Here is a 27,416-nt window from a genome sequence, read left to right as displayed (position 1 = left end):
TGGAAGGACTATTACCAACAGCCTGTAAGCATCAAATACTTAGCACCCAATACTGAAGGCATTGGAAAGTTTGAAATGACATTTTCCCCTAGCATTAGGAGACATTCAGTTGGGTATTCAAAACTATCAGGAAGTACACTTTTCGGGTTGATTCGAAGTTTAGTCCACAAGCGTGCCTTCGAGTAAGTGAAAAAGAACAGTTTCGCTCACAATGTCAATCGAGGAAAAGAAAGGACCATACAGGAGTGGTTGGATGGATTGGATTGGTACCTATATCATAATATGAGATTGGTTTCCAAGACCTTCTAATTGATTTTTACGAGACAAGGTATTGAAGAATCGATAGAGCTCTTGTTATTCAATATATTTTGTATATTCATTTATGTATTGGTTACAATTCAGACATCCATAATAAGTTTATAATAACGAATCACCTTCAAACAAACATAGGCCCTAGAACTGTACCTTGTGGTACTCCATAATCAATCAGCTTCACGTCACTGAGTACACTATCAACATTAACAGACTGAGTTCTATTGTTAAAATAACTTTTTTGAAGAGCTGCAAGCAGATTCCTGTGATACCAATATCTTCCTGAAGCTGCAAAAGTAGATGGTGACTAAAAGTGTTACCACCTGTTGGTATAATATTTTCCAGTCCTACGAAAATCATTTTCAGTTCTCTTGTCCTCTATATTCTAACCACACTTTTGGTCCATCCTTCATCCTCAGCAGTAGGTTTATTTTCAAGTCTATCTCCTCTATGGATTTGTATTCAGTGAAAATCCTGTACCGTCTGATGACAGTTGAAATTATCGTTTTGATGTTGGCAATGGCATATTTCCAACCTGAAAAATACTCAGATTTTAATGTATTCTGAAAACAAATTGGGGGTTTTGGGGTGCATACAATGTAGAAACTTCACAGTTGATAATAAAGATAAGATAAGACATTAAACGAGAGGAAAGGAGGCATGATGAAACGGGACAAGTCGTCATCGAACCTGGCGAAACGAAACTGATACGTATGGCACCAAATTTGAAAAAGGCATTTGATTTTTGAAACGCTGTAATGACTGGACTTTTACTGGGCCACCAGTGAAATAATCCGGTCACCGCTTTGTTATGATCCCAGCTATTGTCACCACCTGTAGTAACAACTTAATATGTATAAAATCCCGTCGTAGTCACCACTGTAATACTACGTCTTTCAAGTTTATCTGTAATTAAATTAAAGAAAAATATGATTTTGCCAAATCCCTTTTGTGCCCTCTCCTTATTGTCGACTTTTTTTATCAAATCAATTTGGCAGCTGCTGTCACCAGATGCGTATTTTTCTACATCAAATTTTGAATATCAAGTCAGTTCCGAAAAGAACTTGAGTTCAGCCTTCTGCATAAAGAGGGGGTCTTTAGTTGCAGTTGAGTAGGATCATAAGAATTCACTTCTTTCTCAGAGGTAACTAACTTCAAAACATAGTGGGTTCAAAAAATAATTACTTGGGATACATTTCCAGAAATTGAAATATCTCTAGTTTTGAATTCATCTTTCACCAAAATTTCAAAGACCAAATCATCAAATAAAAATTCCAGTACCTATGCAGTTCCTAGGTCCGTACGAAAATGGAATATATGTGCATGGATGTCGTTTGGCAACTTCTTCTGGTGAAAATCTATCCGGGTCAAATTTTAGTGGATCCACCCAGTATTCAGGATTGCGATGAATGTGGACGGTGTTAAAGGCAACAGAACTTCCTGCTGGTAAGATTGCATCCCCTGTGAAAAGTAATTTCAATTTAGTATAGTATATTATAGTATATTTTTAAGAAACACGGTGGTATTATTCCTTATCATTTTTATGTTTGAAGAAGGTACGAAGTTCTTCATATAGTCCATAAATTGGTTATAATTCATTCATCAGTTAGTTTCAATTGTATGGAATACTTCCCATCAATAATTATCATCTCCAAAGATGTCTTAACCTCATTTTTTGATCCGCCCTGTATGATCCTATATGATCCAAAAGAAATCTACTCAGATCGAGTATTCTGGCGAGAATATGTGTCCAAGTGAGGTTAGGACAGCAGCCGTGAATTTCAAGTTCTCAATTTTGTTATTAAAGTTACAAGGTAGATATGTAGCAAATAACGATGAGGTTGAATATGCGTATCTTCTCTAGGTACATGGTTCGCTGATTCATATTCTATCTTGGGTTCAGAGAGCAGGGCAATCTCATTTCTCTTCGAAGTTCTGATGTAGATCGATTCACAATTGCAAGGAATGTGCTAAACCCTCGAAGTCTGCGTGGGTTGGGCTACCTATTGGGGGCGTCTCCAGATGGCGGATAGGGAAACGGCCAGGGGACTGGGGCCCTGTCCGGGAAGCCAATATGTGGCCTTACGGACGGGGTACCGGACTCCTGGTCAGTGGCAGAAATAAGTAGGGTGAGGGGAACTAAAACTCCCCAAAAGCCTTTGCAAAACAGTCCATCGTCTACCAGCCTACCCAAGCTTAAGTGTGAGGAAAATTACCGACAGCTGAATGGCCGCAGGGTGATATGCGGTTACGAATTATCCCCTTGGGGAACCGGGCGAAAGCTCATTGTAATCAGCCTTCCTCTGGTAATGCGGGACTTTGCCAGAGGTGACCAACTCTTCTCTGGCCACTCGTGGGAACACACATATATGAAACAAACAAATAGACACAACAAAAACCAATCCCAAGGCTGGACAGAAGTGCTCACCTCAATCTATGGCGGTGGCTGGGGATGAACAGAAATGTCCTCCTCAATCTATCGCTCGGAATAAGGTTGAACATAGCAGATCACCTCGTGATGTAATACAAAGGCGGCGTTTTTGTGGCGCTGAGGACAAAAGGAGAAAGAGAGCAAAAGAGGCAGTAGTGGTAGCAACTAAAAGTGCACCCTCCTCCTCCCCCACTCCACCTCCAACAGCAAGGGCACTTCCTGCGGCGGGTCAACCGGCTACCTCTGCAGGAAAGCGCCTTCAATGGAACACCTTCACTATGGGAACCCCAGGAAGGTTGAAGTAATGTCGCTGCTGTCGTGAGATATATCAAGGTTGCCAAAGAGAGTGTGTGTTCGGCGAGTCTTGGCCTACACCTAGTGACCTAGTGTAGACCTAGTGACCTGTCCACCACAGGATGGACGATGACCTGAGAGGACAACTCTTATATATATATATATATATATATATATATATATATATATATATATATATATATATATATATATATATATATATATATATATATATATATATATATATATATACATACATATGCTTCGAGGTCACCCTTGTTGGGCTTTAGCTAACCTCAGACTCTTTCTGATGGTTTAAGTTGGCCTGGTTCTTGATTTCACACTGTGTTCTTCCAGAACTGTCTCAACACAGTTCGCAACATTCTTCATAGGGCAGGAAAGCTTCTTCACTGATAGAATTTTTTGTAATTACTTTTGAATTCACGTTCCTCAGTTGTATTTCCCGCTTGAAATCAGCTCCGCTGTTACCAGTTGACTTTGACCAGCTGGTTAACGGAATAACAGATTTCACGCCAGAGGTTATTTGAATGATTTTCAGGTTTTCAGATGAATTGGGCTCTTGTCGAAGTTTGAGAACAACCACAAATCATCGTCCGTTATATCATCGCTTTGATAATATCAGCCGCAGTCGTAAACGAAACGACAGGCATGAAACCAGCAGATTACGGTTGAAAACTTGGAAAATTACTCATAGTTATATGTAACCGTGAAAGTTTACACTTTTTCTCAACATTGTATATGTTATGAATAGCAGGTTTTCCATTATTGTATTCTACTAAGCGTATGGTAATAAATATACAAAACACTTGATTCAAATCAGTTAACATTGTCTAAACGTTTTTAATCTGCGAGTATAAATATACTCACCAATATCTATATCTTCCTCGATCGATCTCGCAAAGATAGCTGCTATAGGAAAAAGCCTCAAATTCTCTTTGATCACTCTCTCTGTATATTTCAGTTCGGCTAAGTCTGACGCAACAACTGTACGATCGGGGCCTAGTATATCAATAACTTCCTCATATACCTTTTGCTGCAAAAGTAAATAATAATAATAATAATAATATTCTTTATTAATCCCAAGAAAAAAGAATGTTCATAACAGGGATAAAATTTAAAATAATGATTAAATACATTATTTCAATATTAAATATCAGTTACATATACAGCACATAAATACAAACACAAATATACATATATACATACATATTAACATATACACACACATAAATATATAAATATATACATTTTTGTATCATTATGGTTATCAAAAACAAAAAAAATTAATATGGGGATCAGAATTTCAATTAGAGGAAGAAAGCAGAAACTTTTTTTAATCCGATTTGAATTTTGTTTTTTGATTCATTTTTAGTTTCTCTGGAAGATTATTACATATTTCAACTCCTAAATGAAATATTGATTTCTCCCCAAATTTTGAGCGATATGATTCAACTAGTAGTTTTTTTGCTTGTCTTGTATTATAGTCATGGATGGTATTTATTTGATTGAATTCCAAATTTGAATGTTTGTGATTTTTTCTAACAATTTTGCAGTCTCTTGAGAGGATTTATTATTGATAAATTAGCTGTTTCTCAGATTGGAATTGAATATTGTAGATTTGAATATACCAAACAGAAATACATTTGAGATATTTCAATCGAATAAAATTTCTAATCCTAAATGATATTCCTAAAATTGGTCCGATTTTCTTTTTTAACATTTCAATATGAGTATTCCAACAGACTTTCATCAATGTATAGTGCTGAAAATTTTGTGTTTTGACAATATTTAATCATTTTGTTGTTAACAGTCAAATTCTCTTTGTGATTTTGTTATTAGTTATCAACATTAAAGAAGACTTTTCATAATTCAAACTTAATTTATGATAATTTAACCAAGAGGTTAGCAATATAATGTCATTTTTCATGTTATTGTAAACTTCTTTAGTATCACTAGAAAAATAAAGCAATGTTGTGTCATCCGCGTATAACTTAATATTTCCTTTCAACAATAATTTTGAAACAGAATTGATGTAAATCAAAAATAAAACTGGACCCAAAATAGACCCTTGTGGAACACCACAGGTGATAGTTTTCAATGAACTGGCATTTTTCCTTAGACACACAAACTGTTTTCTGTAAGATAAATAATTTTCAAACCATCTATGAATAATTCCTCGAATACCAATACTATTCAATTTTTTTAATAAAATATTATGATTGACTGTGCCAAATGCCTTTCGCAAATCGAAAGATAATAGACCACCTCATATCTCTATCTAATTGTTGTTGAATATTAGAAATGACATCCATTGCTGCAGACTCAGTATCACTCGATATGCGAAATCCATATTGACCTGACTCTAAATAATCTATCAACCTATTATTCATGACCTTTTCGATAATTTTCGAAAATAAAGGGAGAACCGAAATGGGCCTATAATTATTCATATCACTTTTGCTACCGGATTTGAATATAGGAGAAACTCATGCAATTTTACAGTCAGTAGGGAAGATACCAGATTCAAAGGATTCGTTGATTATTTCCTTCATAATTGGGGCCAATTCTGATCGTACTTATCCAGATGATTCAGTTCCATTTTACTGAAATCAATGAAACCAGTAAAACTGCATTTGCAGCGATGAATCATCTTTATGTAAACATGCGTTTATAATATTTGACACAACAAAATAGAAACTTATGTAGCTTTCAGAAGTGAATTATGTTTTTGCGTTATTATGTTTTGAATTGAATTTTATGGAAAATTAAAAGGAACAATTGTCTCTTAGAATGTCAGAGTTTGGATTTCTTTACAAATAACTCTTTTGAAACCGTATCCCGCTGGATACGGGAATGACAGAATCACTTGTGGTTCTATTACTTCCTAACTGAATGGCATCCCAACAATGGCTTAATCCTGAGGTGTATGTATCCGTGCCGAGAGGATGAATGACACTGAGCCTATCAGCTGTCTCTACGGAACCTTCGAGATACCTGGCGCCCTCTCGTCGTAGCATCGCCTTGTCACGGTAATGCGGGGCTCTGCCGTGATTGACCTTCTTTCTTTAGCTAATTGTGGGACTTTTATGGACAGAATAATCCTAAAAATTCTTTCTGACGTTGAGTCTACAGAGGAGATGGATGTCGAGTTTCCGACTCCAACTGACGTCCCTGTAAATTTAGATCAAGAGCGAGAGGTTCTCAACTCTCCAACTCCTGATCCAATAACTGAACCTAAAAAAATGGTTTGGTGGTGCAGCCAGGAAACGACTGAGCCATCTCCTCAAGAGCGGGGTACCTTATGAAACCGCCTTGCACCAAATTATTGAGCGGCGTACGCAGAATCTGTCCCAGGTGGAGGAATAGAACCCCCATGAGCAGGTTAGCAAACGTTTGCGCTCAAGTGATGATTCAGCAAAACCAGAGGCAAAAAAGCCCTACAGGGTTGAATCTGAGGCATCGTCAGTGTAGCTGACATGCAAAAACCCTCATATGGGAAGGTTGTCGCGGGTATCAAGGTGAAAATCTTGCACCTCATTTACGATGAAACAGCAGAGCATATACTTTGTACCTGTCCTGCTGGGGACCGGATCAAATTTTTAGAGTTCGGCAGAGCCGTACCCTTACCATCTGAACTGAAAAACCACTCACCATACAAACTGATCGGCTTCGTTAAGAAGCTGCGGGTTGCGGCGGAGGGTCGAATGGACCCACTCACAATTGGACCTAACCTAGCCTAAAACTGTGATTACTTATGTGATACATGTCATAGACTAATGTAATGTTTAATCTATATTCAGAATGTAAGAGGTCATTACAGTATTCAACAAGACTAAAGTGCCTTTATTGATTCCACATAGAGAACATAAAATAACATCTGATTCAATAACAAAATCGAATCTCAAAATTATAGTCAAAGTACATGGGTAATTTGAATAAGGAAGTCTAAAATGAACTTCCTATTCAGTGTTTCAAAGCGACATCATAGATACATTCGATTGATTGCTTCACCAGTTGCTGACCACCATACAGTAACCGTGGTCCTCTTTGATGAGTTTTTGACTTGGGGAATTACCTAAGTGGCTCATAGGTGTCTACCACTGTCCATAAATTTGTTAACATCATATTTGAAATCAATCTGTTACTCAATTAGCAGACAAAATGTGATTGGTAGTATATCCTGTATACGGGACATCACTTGCAACATTTTTCTCGCAAAATTGCTTTTCAAGAGTGTTCAACAGTTATTGCCACATGTTTCCTGAATAATCACAAATTTTCACTTCAAATTAGGAATGAGTCTGATATTCCGTACACTGGAATATTAGAATTGCCAGAGTCGGACTTGAAATATGAAACTACAAATCAACCTTGCCTTTAGTTCTCTAAGACTAGTTTCGAGTGCTGGTTGGATCAGTAATCGATATATTCATCAATTGTTTTCATGTGGACTATCATCCTGAAGTGTGTTTCAATATATTTCATGTTTACAAATTCAAAATCAGGTCAAATTCTTGAATGTATCTTATTTCTGTCTTTTCGAATATCTACTTCCTAATTCCATGCTAGATCTGGTACAAGCACTACCCTGAACTTCTAGCTGCATTCCTGATACTATTTCAACCATCTATGAAGGTCATATCTCTTTTTCGTTCAAGGGAAAAAACGAAACTTGTGAGCACGGCATAATGATAACGGCATATTATATTGTTGATTACCAAATAACCATAAACCAGTTGCTTTGCTATCAGTGGTAACAAGAATCATGGAGAAAGGTTTTAACATTTTGAGCGATCATCAATATGGCTTTCGGTAACAAAGATCAACACCTTCTATCGTATGTCATCCATACTTGGAATAACGCAATCGAGAAATATTGAAAGTCAAGAGCTGTTGCGTTTGATATTATTAAGTCCTTTGACCGTGTGTGACACGAGGGTTTGTTGGCCAAACTTCGATGCTATGGCATGTCGGATAATTTTTTGTATGGCTCTCCACCTTCCTGAAAGAGCGTTCCCTGCAAGTGGTCGTCGATGGATATCCCTCGAATAATTTTACCATCAAGGCTGATGTTCCCCAGGGACCCCCTGGTTTCAACAGGCGACCTTCTATCTTATGTCACCCATACTTGGAATAACGCAATCGAGAAACATGGAAAGTCAAGAGCTGTTGCGTTTGATATTTCTAAGTCCTTTGACCGTGTGTGACACGAGGATTTGCTGGCCAAACTTCGATGCTATGGCATGTTGGATCATTTTTGTGTATGGCTCTCTACCTTCCTGAAAGAGCGTTCCCTGCAAGTGGCCGTCGATGGATATCCCACGAATAATTTTACCATCAAGGCTGATGTTCCCCAGGGATCCCTAGGGATCAACAGGCGACCTTCTATCTTATGTCACCCATACTTGGAATAACGCAATCGAGAAACATGGAAAGTCAAGAGCTGTTGCGTTTGATATTTCTAAGTCCTTTGACCGTGGGTGACACGAGGGTTTGCTGGCCAAACTTCGATGCTATGGCATGTCGGATCATTTTTGTGTATGGCTCTCCACCTTCCTGAAAGAGCGTTCCCTGCAAGTGGTCGTCGATCGATATCCCTCGATTAATTTTACCATCAAGGCTGATGTTCCCCAGGGATCCCTAGGGATCAACAGGCGACCTTCTATCGTATTTCATCCATATTCGGAATAACGCAATCGAGAAACATGGAAAGTCAAGAGCGATTGCGTTTGATATTTCTAAGTCCTTTGACAGTGTGTGACACGAGGGTTTGCTGGCCAAACTTCGATGCTATAGCATGTCGGATCATTTTTGTGTATGGCTCTCCAACTTCCTGAAAGAGCGTTCCCTGCAAGTGGTCGTCGATGGATATCCCTCGAATAATTTTACCATCAAGGCTGATGTTCCCCAGGGATCCCTAGGGATCAACAGGCGACCTTCTATCTTATGTCACCCATACTTGGAATAACGCAATCGAGAAACATGGAAAGTCAAGAGCTGTTGCGTTTGATATTTCTAAGTCCTTTGACCGTGTGTGACACGAGGGTTTGCTGGCCAAACTTCGATGCATGTCGGATCATTTTTGTGTATAGCTCTCCACCTTCCTGAAAGAGCGTTCCCTGCGAGTGGACGTCGATGGATATCTCTCGAATACTTTTACATCAACGCTGGTTTTTCCCAGGGATCCATATTGTCTCCACCCCCTTTTTTTGTATATCAACGACTGAGTGTGGAAAACCAAGAATCCAATATATTGCTTTGCTGACAACAGCACACTTGCCTCGCCATTCCATTTGGATTCCAGGACATCGACTGCGGATACACATCTTCACCGGCAGCAGGAGGTTGCATATTTTAATGAGGATCTAGTGGTGAATTCGAATTGGGGTAAAAGTAAAATTGGTTAAATTTAATGCCACGAAAATGTAGGTATGGGTTTTCTCCAAAAAGATAAATGTCTCCGAATCGAACATAATGATGTCAGGACAGACAATTTCGCTTTTTATATACTTCGATATGTTCCTTGGATATTAAAATGGACAATAATAGGTCCTGGTACAATCATTTCGTTGAAATTGCAAAGGCTGCTTCTCAAAAGCTTGAAACACTGTTTCGACCCAGAAAAATTGCAATGCTTTATTAAGTTCAGATGAGACCTTCTTTGGAGTATTGTTCTCATGTACGGAGCTCCGTCCCTAAGCATACCCTGAAGCTGCTGAAGCTCCATTCAGAAAAGAGCCATCCGCCTGACACGAACATCACTTGTAACCTTGGTAGTCGAGAAAAGGTTGGAGATTTGTCACTCTTTCATAGATACTTTCACGGGAGGTGTTCAAGTGACTTCGACACATATCAGAAATACGCGACGGACTGTGACTGCTCATAGTTTTGAAGTTCAACTCAGCACACATCGAACTTCACTATTTAAGAAGTCTTCCATTCGGAATAAAGTTCGTGAGAACATTTTTCCAAATGAATTTAATCCCCAGCAATTTAAATCCAACGTGAATCGCTACTTTCACACAGGAACCGCTCTTAAAGCGGTTTTTTCTGTAGTGCTTGTATTTTATCTTCGAGCAAAAAATAGCAACTGTGTTATATAGTAAAAACATATAAATTGTTGTTCATTAATATTGCAAACTGTAACTGACTTCACGTATTATTTTACCTGGATATCAGGATACATTCCCAACATTGTGAACAAACAGCAGATTGAAGATGCAGTTGTTTCGGTGCCCTAAAATAAAAAATGTATTGAAAAATATCATCAATTGGATTACATAATTATCATTTGATAACGAGTTATTCAAAAAATTTCAACACCCGTTTTGGTGTGGCGATATTTATCCAAAATAGCATTTTTAATTCTGTAAATCAAGAAGATATTGTGTTTTTGTGAAACCATGTAGTTGAGATCTCACAATAAAATGTTTCTTGAATAAACAAATTTTCTTCGTTGCTGGGCTTGCTATGTGGAGATCTAGAAATGTGTTTTCAATATCATTTCTTAATGAAGTGATTGAAACATATGCGGAAGTTATCATTTGCGGAGACCTGAATATAGTTTCATAGTTTCATAGAGTCAGCATAATTGTAATGATTTCATTTGAAATCCTGAATATTCACACACACGGTGGTAGATACCGATCTCTACGAACAGAAGATTGAAAATATTCTTCAGATGATGTAATACACTGTATCTGTATCTGTAGAGTAGGGAGGGTGAGTGTAAGCCCACAGCACTTAGGCTACATGTGACCCATTGTACATCCTCCAGAGGAGTTGTCCTCCTAGGTCATCGTCCTTCCTGTCCCTTCCAGAAAGGTGGACAGGTCACTGGGAGAGATCTATATACCGGCAGGTGTAGGTCAAGACTCGCCGAACACACACTCTCTTATTGACGATAACTCCGGGCACTCGCATAGGACAGTCTCATTTTCCTATTCACACATCCTGCATAGAGGTGTGTCCACTAGCCCCATATTATGGAGGTGTTTCCTTAGTTGACAGAAGCCAGTCAAAAAATCCTACTGATGAGCGTAGATTTTTCCTGGTCATCGCCAGATATTTCTTTGGCGCCAGATTCCCAGGGTCGCCCAAGGTGATGCTGGCAAGATTGCATCCATTGATTTCATCCCATCTCTTTAGGGATTGAGCATGGGTGTAACATTTGGCTAGTTCTGCAATTGTCGAACTCATCAGGCCGTAGGTGCCACTGGGTCCTGAAATTCTTGGTCCAGCCGCTTCTTTGGCTAAAGAGTCGGCAATGCGATTACCTTTACTCCCGTCGTACCCTTCAACTCACCTCAGGATAATGTTATTATCTACCGAGGCTTTGGCTAAATCTTGGTGACACTCAAGTACTAGCCCTGAGGTTACACGTTGTCTGTTCAAGGCTAATAGGGCTTGTCTGCTGCCAGTGCAGATTATTATGTTCCTGCCTGATATTCTTTCTCTGCTTATTTCTTTTGTGGCGATTGAGATACCAGCCAGTTCTGTTTGTAACACGCTGGTATTTCTTCTCATTCCCCACTCAATCCTTAGGCTTAGTGATCTGGAGTGCACTCTTCATCCTAAGCCTTCTTAAGTGTTTGAGCCGTCTGTATATATGCGTATTACATTTGTAGCATCTGACTCTGTGTTCTGCTTAGTTTGTATTTTGTAGGGTTTATTAAACACAAACCTGGGTTCAGTTGCATCACTGGTTGCCTGCAGCAGAGGTTGCGCAGTAAGCTCTTCTCGCCATAGGCCCAGCCTCAATTGACCCATTCCTACTTCGGGGTTTACACCAGCCGTGCGCAATCGTAACATGGCCATTAACGCAACCTCCTTAACATAGGGGTCCAGAGGGGTCAGACCCGGATGTAATACAGTGCATCGATAGAGAAGATGGTGAAACAGACCTAGGTCCAGCTAGCAACCAGATATAAAATTTTTCTTTTAGAAAACGAGAGGTCATCGGGTTACTCAAGATCTACAGTTAGAGGAGATATTCCACTTCCAGAGATTAAACCGTACAAAAACGATTGAGATTCCTACACCCTTGAATTCGAAATTCAATTATTCTGAGCAAGAGAATTCAAGTGTTTGCTGTCTGTATTTATTGTTAACTCTCTCACATATTCAAAACCCAACCTTTGTGCTCTGTTTCACTCTATTTTTTGAAAATATTAAAATATGGGATAATGGAATTAATGCATGGATACTTTATTATGAAGTAACATTGACAGATGAAACTTTCAAGATGGCGACTGGGCGCCCATCTGGGAAAAAAAATTTAATAGAAAGGTGGGTCTTGTGACACATCATTTTGAAGCTCCTGATGAATACTTCACAACCCTAGAATATGAAGTCAATATCTTCACCTACTACAAAATGGCGGAACATTTAATAATTTCCCGAAGACAAACACATTAATATCGATATTTCTAGAAATATTCCTTTTTATCTGCCATATGGCAATTCCAACAACCCGATAAGGTTTGTTGAGTTATTTTTTGTTTATAAAAACGTTAAAAAATGTCAGTACGACAATGAACATCATTGTTTAGTTAGAATATTCTCATTTAGTTTTCGGTTTTACTAGTAGAAAGGTACCACGTGAACAATCTCTAAAATGGTGAATTATCGTCCATTGAAAAAAAATTGAAGCGACTTATATTTACGGTGCGAAGCGTAACTAATTTTCACGAGACCGAAAGGATTTTCAATAAATGTTTTCCGAATCGTTCTATCTGTAGAAAATATTTGAGGGAACTTGTATCCAAATTTACAACTAAAGTAGTGTATATAACAAAAAGCTCCCCCATTCCGGAAGAACAGCAAGTGCAAATAATTGGTGAGGTGGTAGTAAAACCTGAACAGTCTACTTATTCCGTCGCGAATGTTAGTGAGGTGTCTCCTTCTACTGTGTGGAGACTTTTGAAGAGAAATATGTATCATCTATACAAAATTGAAATGATACACCAATTAACTGAAGATGACCCTGATCGAAGAACATAATTCTGCGAAATCATGACGGAAACCATTGCAAGGCATCCTACCTATCTCCACAATATTTGTTTTAGTGACGAATGTACATTTTTCTTAAACGGCAATGTTCACAGACAAAATTGCTGTTATTTGAGTGACACCAACCCTCACATTTTCCGGGAAACACATACCCAATATCCAGAAAAAATTAACTTTTGGGCAAGAATATTGAAAAACCATATTGTAGGACCTCTATTAATGATTTAAATTCAACAGGGGAACTGTATTTGAATATGTTGATCCTCTCATCACTGAAATTGTCGAAGCGAATCCTAAAGAATTCGATATGGATATTGTATTCTAACAAGTTGGTGCACCACCACAATACTCCAGACAAGTAAGAAACTATTTGGATACTTCTTTTCCCGGTCGTTGGATTGACCGTCGAGGTCCTACAAAATGGCCAGCCCGCTCGACAGATTTGACACCTTTGAACTTTTTTTATGGGGCTATTTGAAGCAAAAGGTGTACAAAACTGAACGTGCTTCAATGTTGGATATACCGCGTAAAGCAATAAATATTTGTAGAGATATTGACGTTACTGTATTAGAAAATGTTCGCCGTGGAATTTCGGATAGGCTGTTCATATGTCAAGAAGTTCAAGGCAACCATATTATCTAGTTAAATGTCAATGTATCAAGGCAATTATTGAAAGTTCCGCCATTTTGTAGTAGTTGAAGATATTGACATTATATTCTAGGGTTGTGAAGCATTTGACAGAAGCTTCAAAATGATGTGTCACAAGACCCCCCTTTCCATTTAATTTTTTTTCCAGATGTGCCCAGTCGCCATCTTGAAAATTTCATCTATGAATTACACTTCAAAATAAAGTACTCATGCATTATCCCAAATTTCAATTTTTTCAGTTGACCGCTTCAAAAAATGAAAGAGGAGGATGGGAAATTAAAGAAATGCACTGTATATAAGTCAGAAGGACCCCTCGCGTAATTATTGTGGTTCGTGAGCTCTCCTCAGCAAACTGAAAACTGGAAATGGCGGCATGGAGAAAAAGCATAGGTAAAAATCAAGTGAACCAAATCAAGATAGGCTGGTTTGGAGGTTCTTCCTACACTGTTTCAAGCAGTGTACGTAGTAAACATATAGGACTGCAAAGTATTCCGCATACAATGTCAATATGTGATTCCCATAGCAGTTTCGGTTCTTGATGAACTCCAAGAATTTTACATTATCTTCAGTTCCTGAATCAAGAATCAATTGAACTATACACATTGCTGTAAGTTTTGACTACCGAGTTGTGTTGGACAAATATGCTCATATCATTTTTATACTAAGTATACTATCGTTTTGATATGAAACCGAATGGAGGCTCTGGGCAGAATTTTCCAGAAAGTAGAACTGCTCTGAAGCAATTTGCTGGGTTATTTCAAATTTCCTTTTCATGTTTGGGGACGACTTTGACTGACTTCTAGGAAAAGCTAGGAAAATCGAGTATGAAATTAGTATGATGCTGTTTCTTGAAAGCTCCTTTCTGTGGAGGATGAATTTTTACGCAATAATGGATTGCCAATGGAAATTATCAATTTTTATGGCATCTACTTCCACACCAAAATTTCATTTGTGAAAACTTCTTTTACTTTGTGATTAATGAATTGACTGATGCGACTTTTTTTAATGTTTTTGTCAGTGTCTCGGTGGGATTGTGAGAAATAAAAATATATCAAGATATCATCTTTCAGATTTGATATTCTTCTGAAATTATAACGGAAACATCAACTCACTGCTGCCAACATTATATCGACTTCTTCTCTCAATTCCAGTTCTGTGAAAACTGAATTCTTCAGAATCAAGTCCAAAAAGGCTAATCGTTTGTATACAGGTTCTGAAAAATTTAAAAAATAATTATTAGATGAAATTCTTGATAATGATTCAAAGGATTCAAAAACTAATCATATACAATAGCGGAAAAAATGAACAAAGATAAAATTATGTACTTATATCGTTTTATCAACGTTCAGTTATTTTGTAAAAAAATACGATACAATTTGTTCTCTTTATGTAAAGGGCATTTCAAATTTAAATACTGATTGGGAAACTCATAAATAGTAAGAGATAAAGATGTGGTTAACTCGTAGCAGAGTTGTATATTTCTGAGTATTATCGAATGATTCCAGAACACTTTGGTTCCGGAGACATACGGGACAAACCAGAAACTTCCAACACTCATTACCTAATAAAAAAACATAGTACCTTCTTCAATCTCAGCATCTGTACAAGATTGCTTGAATTCCACATCCTTCTTGTATTTATCTATCTTTTTCGAAACAACCTGAAACAATTTTATTAATGATAAGTACTCAACCAAATGTTTCGAGTCCTTACAGCCAGGCCACGGGGATCGGTGCGACACCGTTTGCAGGACACGGGTAGTCACGTTCGCCGCCGCGACCAATAGTCTGACAGCGAAATTTCTTTATCGAAATTATCTCGATATTGCTTGGAAAGTAATAGTTTTTTGGTTCAAGACCTAATATTTGTAAGAGATTGTGGAGTACATAATTTGAATAAGAATCGGGGTATAGATGGAGGATTCCACAAAAAGTACGAGAAATACAGATTATATCCAGAAAAATGTTTTGAGTATACCAGGATGAGCATTGAAAACTTCGATTATATTCTTACGAATATTCAACCAGAATCGGAGAAAAAATTTAATGCTAATAGAATTTTAAGTGCCGCTGAAAAATTGTTTTTGACATTAAGGTATGTACTTACCCATCTATACATATCCATCTATATTAATCTACATCACGTATTCATCTATATACCTATTTATAGAAGTAATATTTAATTAGCTGATCATATTTTGGAGAACTACCTATAGTATCCATCAGTGTGAATAACTTTTCCCAAGAACGTAATGGTCGCAAATTATTTTATAACTAAATCAAATTGGAACTATCTTTGCCCAAAATATTATCAGCTAAAAGAATGTTGCCCTGTATATTGATATTTCATGGAATAAAAACACTTCCAGATAATTATGTTATTTATTGCAAAAATCTAAATTAAATTACAGTAATTTTCCGTACAACTAAAACAAAGAACAACTTATAACTTGTTATTGCCGGTAGAATTTCTAACGTTTTAATCAGTCTTCCAAATAGATGGTCCAGCTAGTATTTCAGCAATAAAAGTCTCGGTGTTCATTTTTCGCGGCGAAAACAACTAAACTCGTATGATCACTGCACTATTCGCCGCGACTGCCGCTCGACTTCGTGGCTCGCACCGTACTGATTCATGTATTTGTTTTACTCGCCCGTCGCGCTGCAAGTCGCCCACGCGGTTGGCTTGGTACATTTCGCCGGTTGCTTCGCCGGTCGCCGTTGCGCATGGCTTCATAAGTATAGTCTATCCATTCCCAATTGGAACGGCAATAAAAATAAGAGTACAGTCATAAACATTTCTTGCCTGTGGTCCCTAGTCGCCCAGATGGTAAGTAAACGTGCTATCAACTGTAGTTGAGGAGTAAATGCTCGGCTAACTGGACTGGCACAATATTTCTTTATCAGTGCCGTGTGTTCGTGGGGTAAGGTGAGGTAGTGAGTGGTTTTGCAAACCGATTTTTGAAAACTTTTTCCAGAGATCAATTACCCTAACACCAAACTGATATTTTTTGCACTCGACGCGCGTTTCGCTAACAAGGTTAGCATCTTCAGGAGAAGCAAATTGATACTGAATCTAAAGACAAGGGTTAGCTGTTTATATACCTAAAGTTTTTTGGTCCGATATGGATTTTGTTTGTTAAATGATGATTATCCTAATTGATTCTTCGGTAATTAACTATTGGAACCACTACCTGCAAATCAATTCGTCAACAATAGATTAAAAAGTGGACAAATTAATTTGCAGGTAGTGGTTACACTAGTTAGTTACCGAAAAATCAATTAGGATAATCATCATTTAACAAACAAAGTCCACATCGGACCAAAAAACTTCAGGTATATAAACATCTAACCCTTGCCTTCAGATTCAGTATCAATTTGCTTCTCCTGAAGATGCTAACCTTGCTAGCGAAACGCGCGTCGAGTGCAAAAATATCAGTTTGGTGTTAGGGTAATTGATCTCTAGGAAAAGTTTACAACTTTTACACCAAAGGTTCCAATCTCATCGCTTAAACCGATTTTTGTGAAAATCTTAGTGTTGTTGAATCTGTGTCAATCGACAGGGATCCGGAATTCGAAAATAAGGACTTACATGTTCAAGTTCAGCGAGTAATTTCAAATATCCATAAATGCTTGAAGAAAGAAAACTGTCACACTTCACATAATGCTATTGTGAATAGAATATGCGAGTTAACGAAACTATCTCGTTCGACAGTTCTTCGAGTCATTAAAATAGGGCATGTCATTGACCATGCAATGAAACGAAAACAAAGGAATAAAAAATTCGCAAACGTTGATGGTGCTACAAAAGATGTGATTCGGCGAACAATTTATGATATATGTATACCAAAAAAATGAAGTACCAACCTTGGAAATGATTTGGTAAAAATTACTCGACTATCCCGATTATAATTACAAATCTTTAAAAACTCTATGAGGTGTTTTATTGTCTTGTGGTTTCAAATATAAAAAATTGAACAATCGGATGGTCATAATTGAATCGACACGCATTGTTCAACTCCGACAAGAATATTTGAGGCGAGAATCCAGCAGACATATAATCTACCTCGACGAAACTTGGTTTGACACCCATGTTGTCAAATATGGCTGGGTAGACGAAACTAAGTAGTGTGCTTTGAACACACCTTCTTCAAGGGGAAAACGTGTTATAATTTTGCATGCCGGGAATGAAAATGGTTTCGTACCTAACGCTTTGCTTCTGTCGGCCAAAAATATTGAAGATTCGTCTGCTGATTACCACGAAGATATGACTGCGGCTTTATTCGAAACTGGTTCAGTGAGCAGCTTCTTCCAAATAATCCTCCAAACTCGGTTATTGTTATGGATAACGCTTCGTATCATTCTCGGTTATTGACTACAATACCAAACAATAACACAAAAAAAGCAGATATTGTTGATTTCATGCGAAATCATGACATGGAAATACTCGAAAAAATTCCAACGAAAAAGGTATTACTGACGACCATAAAACAACGTAATTTTAAAAAAGAGTATATTATTGATTCGATGTGTGAAACACGTGGTCATATTCTCTTACGTTTGCCTCCATACTATTGTGTGTTCAATCCAATTGAAATGGTTTGGGCTACAATGAAAGAAAGCTTGCGGAAATGTAATCAGTCACCGACTTTGAATGCTGTAGTGCTTGACAACGAATATAGCGAAGAAGAATTTTGATTTTTCTAGCAATTTTGTTGGCCTCTATTATTTTGTAAGGAGAATTCGGTGTGATTATTTGTGTTTTCATTGTATTTTAGGGTTTTTGACTCGGAAATCAACTACCTAAAATTTCGAAATTTTTCATAATTACCCATGGTGGAAAAATTCAGTTGAGATAACTTTTTCATGGGGTGATCAATTGCTATGATTGTAAGAATAAGTAACTGAAAAACTACCACTGAAAAATAATATGCCGACGCCTATGTCGAGGCGTGAATTCCTTCTCTGAGCTGTTGCAATTAGTATTGGAAATACTATACATTGCTGTGCGTTTATTTCAGTCGCTAGACGCTTCGCCGTTCGCACCGCGCGAAAATACGCATCGGCGAGTGCCCCGTGGCCAGGCTGTTAAACTGGTTTTCAACTTACAGAGCCAGTTATATCTTGAATAACTTGCATACATCTATCGAGTATCCTTCCAGAAGGAGAAAAATTCCATAATAGATCCACATGGTACCATACTCTGAAAATCCTGTAAGTCAAAATCTCCATAGCCCTGGAAAATAGCAGGATTTTGTCAATAAATGATATCATTCGTATGCAACGAAGAGAAGGAAAGGACAGAGTGAGGGGAGGAGGTGATGAAAAGGGAGAGGATGGGAAAGGGGGAGGGAACGTAAAATGCATAGGGGCATGGGAAGTGCAATGGGGGTAAAGGGGAAGGGAGGAAAAGGAAGTGGAAGGTAACGAGACACATAGGAAAGGATTGGTAAAGAAAAGAGAGAATGGAAAAGGAAGGGATTGAGAGTAATAAAAACAAAGCGAAGTACCGGAGAAACAAAATAAAGAAAGAAAAGGAAAGTACAGAAAAGAAAAACAGTTTTGTACCAACCTGTCTAAAATCACACCATAAGTTCCTTTTTCCTTTTGAATATTCATGTTTACCCCCATTGCCGTTTCTGAAACAAAATTATCGAACTTTTCAATGTTGATACACAGAAATATATAATTTTAATAAGTATCGAAACATCATCTATGCTATCGATAGATAACTGAAACCACCAAAAACAAGGATGAATGGGGATCAATATAATACAATATCTTTATTCCTCAAAATGATCACTTCACAATGATATAGGAGTCGTCAATGGTAAAAAACATGAAATGTATATAAACATTAGTACAACATTATTACAAAATGCGTTAATTTACCACATGAGAGTGCTTGTTTGAAATGAACAATCAAAAGGGTTTATACATGTACATAATAGTCTTAGGTAATGTCGTACATAATATTAATTGTTGATTGGCGAACGTGGATATTCAAAATATTCATTAATATTATAAAAACAACCATCTACGAGATATTCTCTGATTCTCCGTTTGAATACTGAAATTGATGCTACACTTTTTAGGCCGGTAGGTAGACAATTGAAAAAATTGGAACCTGCTAGAGATGGCGTCTTTTCGAATAATTTTGTACGATGTTGTTGTAGTTTGATTAAATTCCCGTCTTGTTGAGTAATTATGACATTGTAATTATGAGTCAGTTTCTAATTCGAGTTCGCGTTTTCCACGAAGTGCAGATAGTTATGAATATAGAGAGAAGATACTGTTAATATCTTCCTTTGCTTGAAAACAGGTCTACATGAATCAGTATAACGTAGATCGTGAAGCATGTAAAGTGGGTCGGAAAGACTCACACCCTGAATGGGTACGACCAATCAGCCTTACATCCTTCCTGTTGAAAGAGAAAATTTCCCAATATCTTGACAACAAGGAGATTGTTGTTGTTGTATTCCTCGATATTGAAGGAATATTTGACAATGCACTACTTAAATCTATAGGATCGTATCTGGCTAGGAAAGGTATAGAATCCACCATACACAGTAAAAAGTATGTCTTCAAAAGAAGATCATAGGTTGCTTTGAAATTTTTATCTCCATTGGAAAAACTATTATTTTATGCCAACATCGCCATGTTCCACCAGAAAATCACACTTTTTTCAACAAAGAAGTCGCATTTCATGGTCCTTCAACGACATCATTCGTTTGATTATATAATTGCGAAAATGAACTATTTTGAATCAAGAAAATATAATATCATCTCAAAATCCACCACCTATTTGGAGGGAAAAATAAACTGTTTCAAATGGAGAGCAATGTCAACTTGATCTGAACACATAGTGTTTGTTTGAATTCAATACCCTTCAAATAACTCAATTCGTTCATAACAAGAGTTTTGTGAATCTACATACAAAACTATATTATGATCGACTGAAAATAACAGGAATTTCAATTTGAAAAAAGCTGTGGTGCTCTGGTCTTTCTATGACCCTCTTAAGTGAGAGGGGAGCGGGAAATTCCGTTGTAAGCATCGCGTACGCGCCAGTATGTGTTGGAAAGTGATGTTGGTGTGTTGCGATTTTGAGAAGGAAGTGTTTTATATGTCTGTAGGCAGTGCAATTATAATTGGATAAAACTCCGCTATATCAGTAAGTACCGCGTTGTATACGTAGTACCGAAGAGAAAGTGGTAAACTTTGATCGAAATCTCAACTTTCAGAAAGGACAAAAACCAAGATAAATACATCTCAGTTCCATACCACCGATATACGAAGAACTTTGGAAAGATTTTCAAGGAACTTGGTATGGAGGTGGTTTTTTAAACAAGTCATACACTACAGAGCCTTTTGGGAAGCCCAAAAGACAAAGTCGAGAATTCGGAAAAGTTTTGAATTTACGAAATTGAATGTAAGGACTGCGATGCAAAATATTATGACAGACAAAAAGATCTATTGAAGTAAGATATAAAAAACACATAGCACACTTAAAATATGGAAGACCTGAAAAATCAGCACTCACCCATCATATTTTGCAACAAAACCATTTCATAGACTTCAGTTCATTAGGATTAGTTAGACAAGTTAACAACAACCGGCAACTAGATGCCTATGAGAGTATAGAAATAAGTAAACACAATAATATTATGAATAACGATGACGGACCTATACCAAAGAGCATACTATATAGCTTGTTGAAATAAAATAAAATAATGTTGTTGGGTTTACTGATCACTACATAAGGATACATTTCAAAAATAAATGTGGATAGGCAATATTGTGAAATTGATTTTCATATAGCTGAAAATTGTTTTATATAAACATATATTGTAAAATGATAGAACCCGTATGGTTGGTACATCTGGATGGTTTACCTGTATGGGTTACCTCTATAGCATAAATAGGGTTAGCTCGCATTAGTTTCTAGTTTTAAACTTCCTCTTTGAAGATGACCACTTGGTGATCGAAACACGTGTTTGAAAATAACGATTTGGTGTTGGGAAAAAACTCCAGTAATATTAATTACTACTACAAAGGTTTCAAACAGTGCATCATAAGTGAATAAATTGTGAACAAAACTTCTGAAACTAAGTACTGAAAAAGTACTCTAGAGTTTTTTCAATTAATAATGATCGCCCCACATCCTCATTAGATAAAACATCATTCTTCGAGATAATGTAAGAAAACTCACGACAAATTATGTCCAAAGTACATCTTGATGCCAAGAGGTATAGGTCGATTTTTTTTTGTCCAATCACGGTCTTCAGTTGGTCCGCAAATGTAATACTCTGTTCTGCGAAAACTTCTACAAAAGTGTCCAGTATTTTCTGATTGAAAGAAGGAGCTAGGAGTTTTCTGTGGTACTTCCATTTCTTGACTGTTAACAAAACAATCGATTCAAAAACTTATATTCAAAATCTCTTGTAATGAGTAAATTTCTTTATGATTTGTATCCTTTGAAATTTCTCTTTCATTTTCCTCACGTACATTTGATAAGTATACCAAAAATGTGTGATAAAATTGAAACTATTATGATATTTTAGATCATTATCAATAAGATAGAGTCACAACTAACCTGGAGCTGTCAGCAAACCCAATCCAATTACATTAGCTACATATTTGTAAACGGGCTCCTTATCCAGAGCTTTTGGATGATTCAGCACTTTCTCTATGTGTTCAGGATCTACTACAAAATATATTAGTCTGGGACCCAACCACATCCTCAATAATTTCGATGGTATTTTATTTTGTAACTTCAAAATGATACTAATCACACCTGAAAAAATAAACTTTTGAGCATTCAACTTCGTGAGAATCAAATTAAAAAATACTACTCTCCGTTTTCCCCAATATTAGATATCCACAACCAATAAACGGAAGTGAAAATGGACCGTCTACCTTCCAGGAATGAATATAAAGATTCCTTCTCTTCCATAAGAACTGAGCATACCACACTAAAGCAGTAACTGCAAGAAATATCATGAGATAGTACCGAAATAGGTTCAAAGATTCAATCTTGATGTTTTCTTCAGTGAATATAGAAATATCCATTTGGTCGTGTGAACTGAAACAAAAAAATACTGATGGGTATTCACATTTACTTCAAAAATATATATCATGAAATAATAATAATAATAACGTCTTTATTATTTTCTCTTTTCATACATTTAAATAAAAACAATCCTTCAAAATATAGGGCTTTTCATGATGAGCGTTAATTAGCCGTTTCTGGCAAACTATTCAACGGATCAACCTGAAAATTCCACAGTATGCATAAGTCAATATGACCTACACGCCTAAAATATTTTAGACGAAGCGGCGTTGTCGCTTCTACTATAAAGTAGCGGCTTCTTTGATTTTTCAAATGAAACACCCCGTATATAATATCATATTATGATTCATTATCACTTTGTCAACAAATTCATATACTATTTCCCTATACCTATCTATTACCGTTTAGAAGATATAAATTAATTTCGATATTTTTTTTACCAAACATGAACTTTTATAAATGCTGATAATCTTGAACTCTCTTGCACTAAAACGATCAAATTTGAAATGGAGTGGAGTGATACTATGAGGATCTTCACTCCGAGTCATATTTTCATTTGCCTCATACAGGGTCTTCAAAAAATGCAGATACTTTGATCTCATGAAAAAATGAGTGGAACTCAATTTTTTCAAATGAAACACCCTGTATATTTCAACATTTTTGAGCTCTACATCCAATTTTAGATCAACTTTGTTCAGATAATACTATTTCTATTTTGAACCGTTTTCGAGATAAACTGTTTCAAACGGAATTTGCATGGTTTCCTTGTTCATCACTCATTTTTGTAAACCAGATTTCGTTTGATGTTTCTCAATTAGTCACAGATAATACAATGAAAAGATAATTATTGAAATACTCCTCAACCATCGAATGAAACTTCTCTTCAAACAATAGTTTTATTAACGCTGAAACACGAACTGAAAATGATAAACCCATAAATTAATGAGTTAATTTAATCGTCAGTGTATTTCAGAATATGTTCAAATACATCTCCACCTCCACTTAAACAAACATGTAATCTCTTCAAAAGATTGTCATGTGTAGCGCTTCTGATCAAGTCTGGAGTCAAACTATTGAAAGCAGTTGTAACTCTCGATTTCATATCTTCCATTGTTGTTATTGGAATGGAGTAAACCATATTTTTAATGGAACCCCACACGAAATAATTAAAGTGCGCACCATATGGGAAACTTTTTTTTCGAAAAGTTTCAATGAAGTTTAACTTCGTCACTTGTTTGTGCTTTAAATTTAACTCAAAATGATGCAGCCAACTGCGACCCACTGACGTTCAGTGTTTGTCAAATTCAACTTTTTTTTTGAAAAAAATTGAAAAAGTGCATTTTTAGATCGAATTTTAAAAAAAGTTACTTGAAAAAGTTGTGCCTACGGCAATTTTATATTCATATGCCAAATTTTATGCCACTAGGATGAAGCTAATGTTTTGCTTATTTTTGACAGATATCCCCTTCATTTTAAAAAACAAGTTCGGTTAATTGTCATCAATTCATGTATACATTACAAACTCATCATGGAGTTTAACTTTTCTGATACATTTTTACTCATACGGACATTTTTAGAGAGAAATTAAAAATTTTCTACAAAAATTTTAACATGACTGGTGCAAAGTTTCAACCACTTGGCTATTTTCTCAAACAAACCTTTGATTTCGAAAAAGCAGAGGCAGCTGAAAAAAATGCAAATAATTTCGATAGAACTATTATCATGATTATAAATTTCAAACAACAATAATATTATAGAAAATACAAATGGGTACAAAAAATTACTTATTGATCTAAATGAGGTAATCAAACACTTATAGCCTACATTTCAGTATGTCGTCATCCACGTTCAATACAAATTATGGTCCTTCTACTGGTCCTATACATCGGGGATTTATATTTGCACAGCACTCGCGAATGGTATTTTCCAGATGTTGTATGTCAGTAAATGGTATACTTCGGTACAATTTTTGTTTCAGGTAACACCACAAGAAAAAGTCTAAAGGGGTCAAGTCGGGTGATCTAGGTGGCCATTAATGTTCCCAGTTACGTCCAATAACTTTGCCTCTGAACATTTGTTGGAAGGACTGTTTTACAGTCACAACCGTGTGATGTATTGGTGCCCCATCAAGCTGATACCATAGGTCGTATTTAATATTCAAAGACATATTATCTAAAACTTCACTAACCTCATTATTTAAAAGGTTGAGACAACCGACGGATGATAAATTATTCCTAAAGAAAAATGGCCCTATTATTTGGTCGTTAAGTATCCCACACCATACATTAGTTTTAAAAGAATACTGATCACCACATTCAACTTTAAAATTGGGATTTTCTTGGGCCCACTATCGGCAATTTTGAGAACTTACCGTTCCATTTGAAGAGAACGTTGCCTCATCTGTCCATAAAATTTCATACGGAAACTTTACATTTTCTCTCTCCTTGTAACCAGAATGAAAATCCCAAATGGACATCAAAATCTCGTTTATTTAATGTGGTGATAAATTTTGGATTGTTTGGCCAAAATTTATTCTTTAATAAAATTTTTCTAACACTTTCTCTCTTGTAATCGGTATTTTTCATAATATCGGTTATGCTCGTTTGCCCGTGTTCAATAACTTTTAAATAAATTTTAAGTTGGGCCTCCTCATCATATTTACTTGGAGTATGCTTTTTCTTAAATTGGTTTGCTACGGATCTTGTTTCTCTGAATTTCGACATTATCCTTGACACAGTAGTATGTTGAACATTTTTCCCGGATGCCGTTCATTAAAAATGTTAGCTACTTGCCGGTATGGTGTATTCTCACCACATATTAAAACTATTTCTATTCTTTCCTGAAGAGACAACATTATTGCAACAATAACTGTTGAAAATTTGACAAGTAAATCAACAACTTGACACTACCATAGCATGCATTTTGTTTGTCAAAACCTACTTAAAAATTTTATTCGACGTGATTAAGCATCCTTACCGCCCTAGTTAGTGTTTATAAATAATCTGTAAATACTGAATATTGGAATTTTAATGTTATTTCAACTCTAGTAATTTTATTAATACTTATTTCAGTTTTTGATTTGTGTCTGCTTTTTCAAAATTGAAGGTACTGACGTTTGTTTAAGAAAATAGCCAAGTGATTGAAACTTTGCACCAGTCATGTTGAAATTTTTATAGCACATTTTTAATTTCTCTCTAAAAATGTCCGTATAAGTAAAAATTTATCAGAAAAGTTAAACTCCATGATGAGTTTGTTATGTATACATAACAACTTTATCCTAGTTGCATAAAATTTGGCATATGGATATAAAATTGCCGTAGACACAACTTTTTCAAGTAACTTTTTGTTAAAATCGATCTAGAAATGCACTTTTTCAATTTTTTTCAAAAAAAAAGTTGAATTTGTCAAATACTGAACGTCAGTGGGTCGCAGTTGGCCGCGTCATTTTAAGTTAAATTTAAAGCACATACAAGCGCCGAAGTTAAACTTCATTGAAACTTTTCGAAAAAAAAGTTTCCCATATGGTGCGCACTTTAATGGTGATACTGTATAACCCTAAACGAGCAACTCGATTTATGTAGGTCTCCACTCTTGAATTCATGAATTACACAACCCCGGTAATTTCTATAATTTCTAGTGTCGAATTTTTATAGTTGGCACCTCTGTTCATTCAATTACCTTTTCATCCAGATCACATACAAACTCCTTATATAACCACGTTTTGAAGTTTCAAATGTTATTAGTTAGTTTTTATACTTGATAATGAAATAAAACTCGAAACCGGCTGTAAAAATTAAATAACTAGTGAAAATTAGGCAAAAGTGTTTTCATTAATTTCATTGAAGTGTTTTCATTCCTTGCTTTCTCACTTTCACACTTCCCCATATTTCCCCATATTTTTCTCACGAAAGAGTAGCACCAGGAATTATTCTTTTTTTAATTAACATGTCTAACGTTTGTCATCCTTCCGAAGTTTAATTCTCGAAGCAGAAAAATACTAATGTTTTTCAGACGTTTTCAGAATTTGACTGAAAATTTTATTTTCCCAAATAACGAACTTGTAAGTATATGAAATATTTTTTCGAAAAATCCCAGAAATTAATATTCAAAAACACATAATAATCACACTGAAAGCTGCGAATTCCATTGAAATAATCCAAAAACAATCCTTATTGCAAAAATAACACTCACCTAGTAGGATAACAACACAATACAACACTTTCAAAAGAGAAAAGAAATCTCTCACCCTCATCAGCGGTCTTTATAACCAGTTCTGCCGAATTGTGCGAAATAATTCTTTTTTTTCCAAGAATAAATAAACCTGTTACCGGATAATGCATTCTCAATGCACCTGTTTAAAGTTGCTTCTCGTTTACGAGGGCTGCATTACAACGTTTCAAGTCACGTACGCTTCATTCCGCGAAAACCGCATGCTGGTGTTTCTTGAGGAACATCTCCGCGTCAAGCTATACAGGGAGTTCCAATGACTTGACCCCACTCTAAGTCAGAAACGTACGTGTAATCGAACATTTCAAAGAACACGTCGATTTTCATTTCTAGGGGGACTAATTCTGATATGGAAATCATACCAGAAACTTCACCCTCCTGCGGTTAGCAACTAACCCCCCCT

The 27,416-nt window shown here is 36.3% G+C and overlaps 1 protein-coding gene across 3 annotated transcripts; it reads right to left on the bottom strand.

Moving 5' to 3' along the window:
- Positions 1–346: 346 nt before the first annotated feature.
- LOC111511588 (cytochrome P450 4C1) lies at positions 347–27,141 on the bottom strand. Of its 3 annotated transcripts, none has more exons than XM_074173498.1 (12): positions 26,978–27,141; positions 22,569–22,798; positions 22,310–22,510; positions 21,926–22,111; positions 19,286–19,352; positions 18,823–18,949; positions 15,299–15,377; positions 14,830–14,930; positions 10,227–10,295; positions 3,926–4,091; positions 1,594–1,773; positions 347–847 (listed from the first exon to the last, which is right to left on the bottom strand). In XM_074173498.1, the coding sequence occupies exons 1-12, from the start codon at positions 27,124–27,126 to the stop codon at positions 675–677; spliced, it is 1,728 nt and encodes a 575-aa protein (XP_074029599.1). In that variant the 5' UTR covers positions 27,127–27,141; the 3' UTR covers positions 347–674. The 3 variants fall into 3 exon arrangements, with proteins under 3 accessions (XP_074029599.1, XP_074029600.1, XP_074029601.1); XM_074173499.1 differs by lacking the exon at positions 26,978–27,141 and adding an exon at positions 25,158–25,286; XM_074173500.1 differs by lacking the exon at positions 26,978–27,141 and adding an exon at positions 25,158–25,284 and having other exon boundaries at positions 22,633–22,798.
- Positions 27,142–27,416: the final 275 nt, after the last annotated feature.

This window comes from Leptinotarsa decemlineata, unplaced genomic scaffold (assembly GCF_025532065.1).
Source record: "Leptinotarsa decemlineata unplaced genomic scaffold, Ldec_3_MD MMD2_tig00000251_RagTag_RagTag, whole genome shotgun sequence".
Classification (NCBI taxonomy): domain Eukaryota; kingdom Metazoa; phylum Arthropoda; class Insecta; order Coleoptera; family Chrysomelidae; genus Leptinotarsa; species Leptinotarsa decemlineata.
This window is presented reverse-complemented; position numbering and strand designations above follow the sequence as displayed.

What these genes read in the sequence shown, in the direction of transcription:
- LOC111511588 (XM_074173498.1), bottom strand. Translation starts at nt 27,126, where the DNA reads ATGCATTATCCGGTAACAGGTTTATTTATTCTTGGAAAAAAAAGAATT. An exon ending in TTCAAGATATAACTGGCTCT is followed by an intron (nt 15,378 to 18,822) that starts GTAAGTTGAAAA and finishes AAATTGTTTCAG; the next exon opens with GTTGTTTCGAAAAAGATAGA. An exon ending in CGGACCTAGGAACTGCATAG is followed by an intron (nt 848 to 1,593) that starts GTACTGGAATTT and finishes AGTATTTTTCAG; the next exon opens with GTTGGAAATATGCCATTGCC.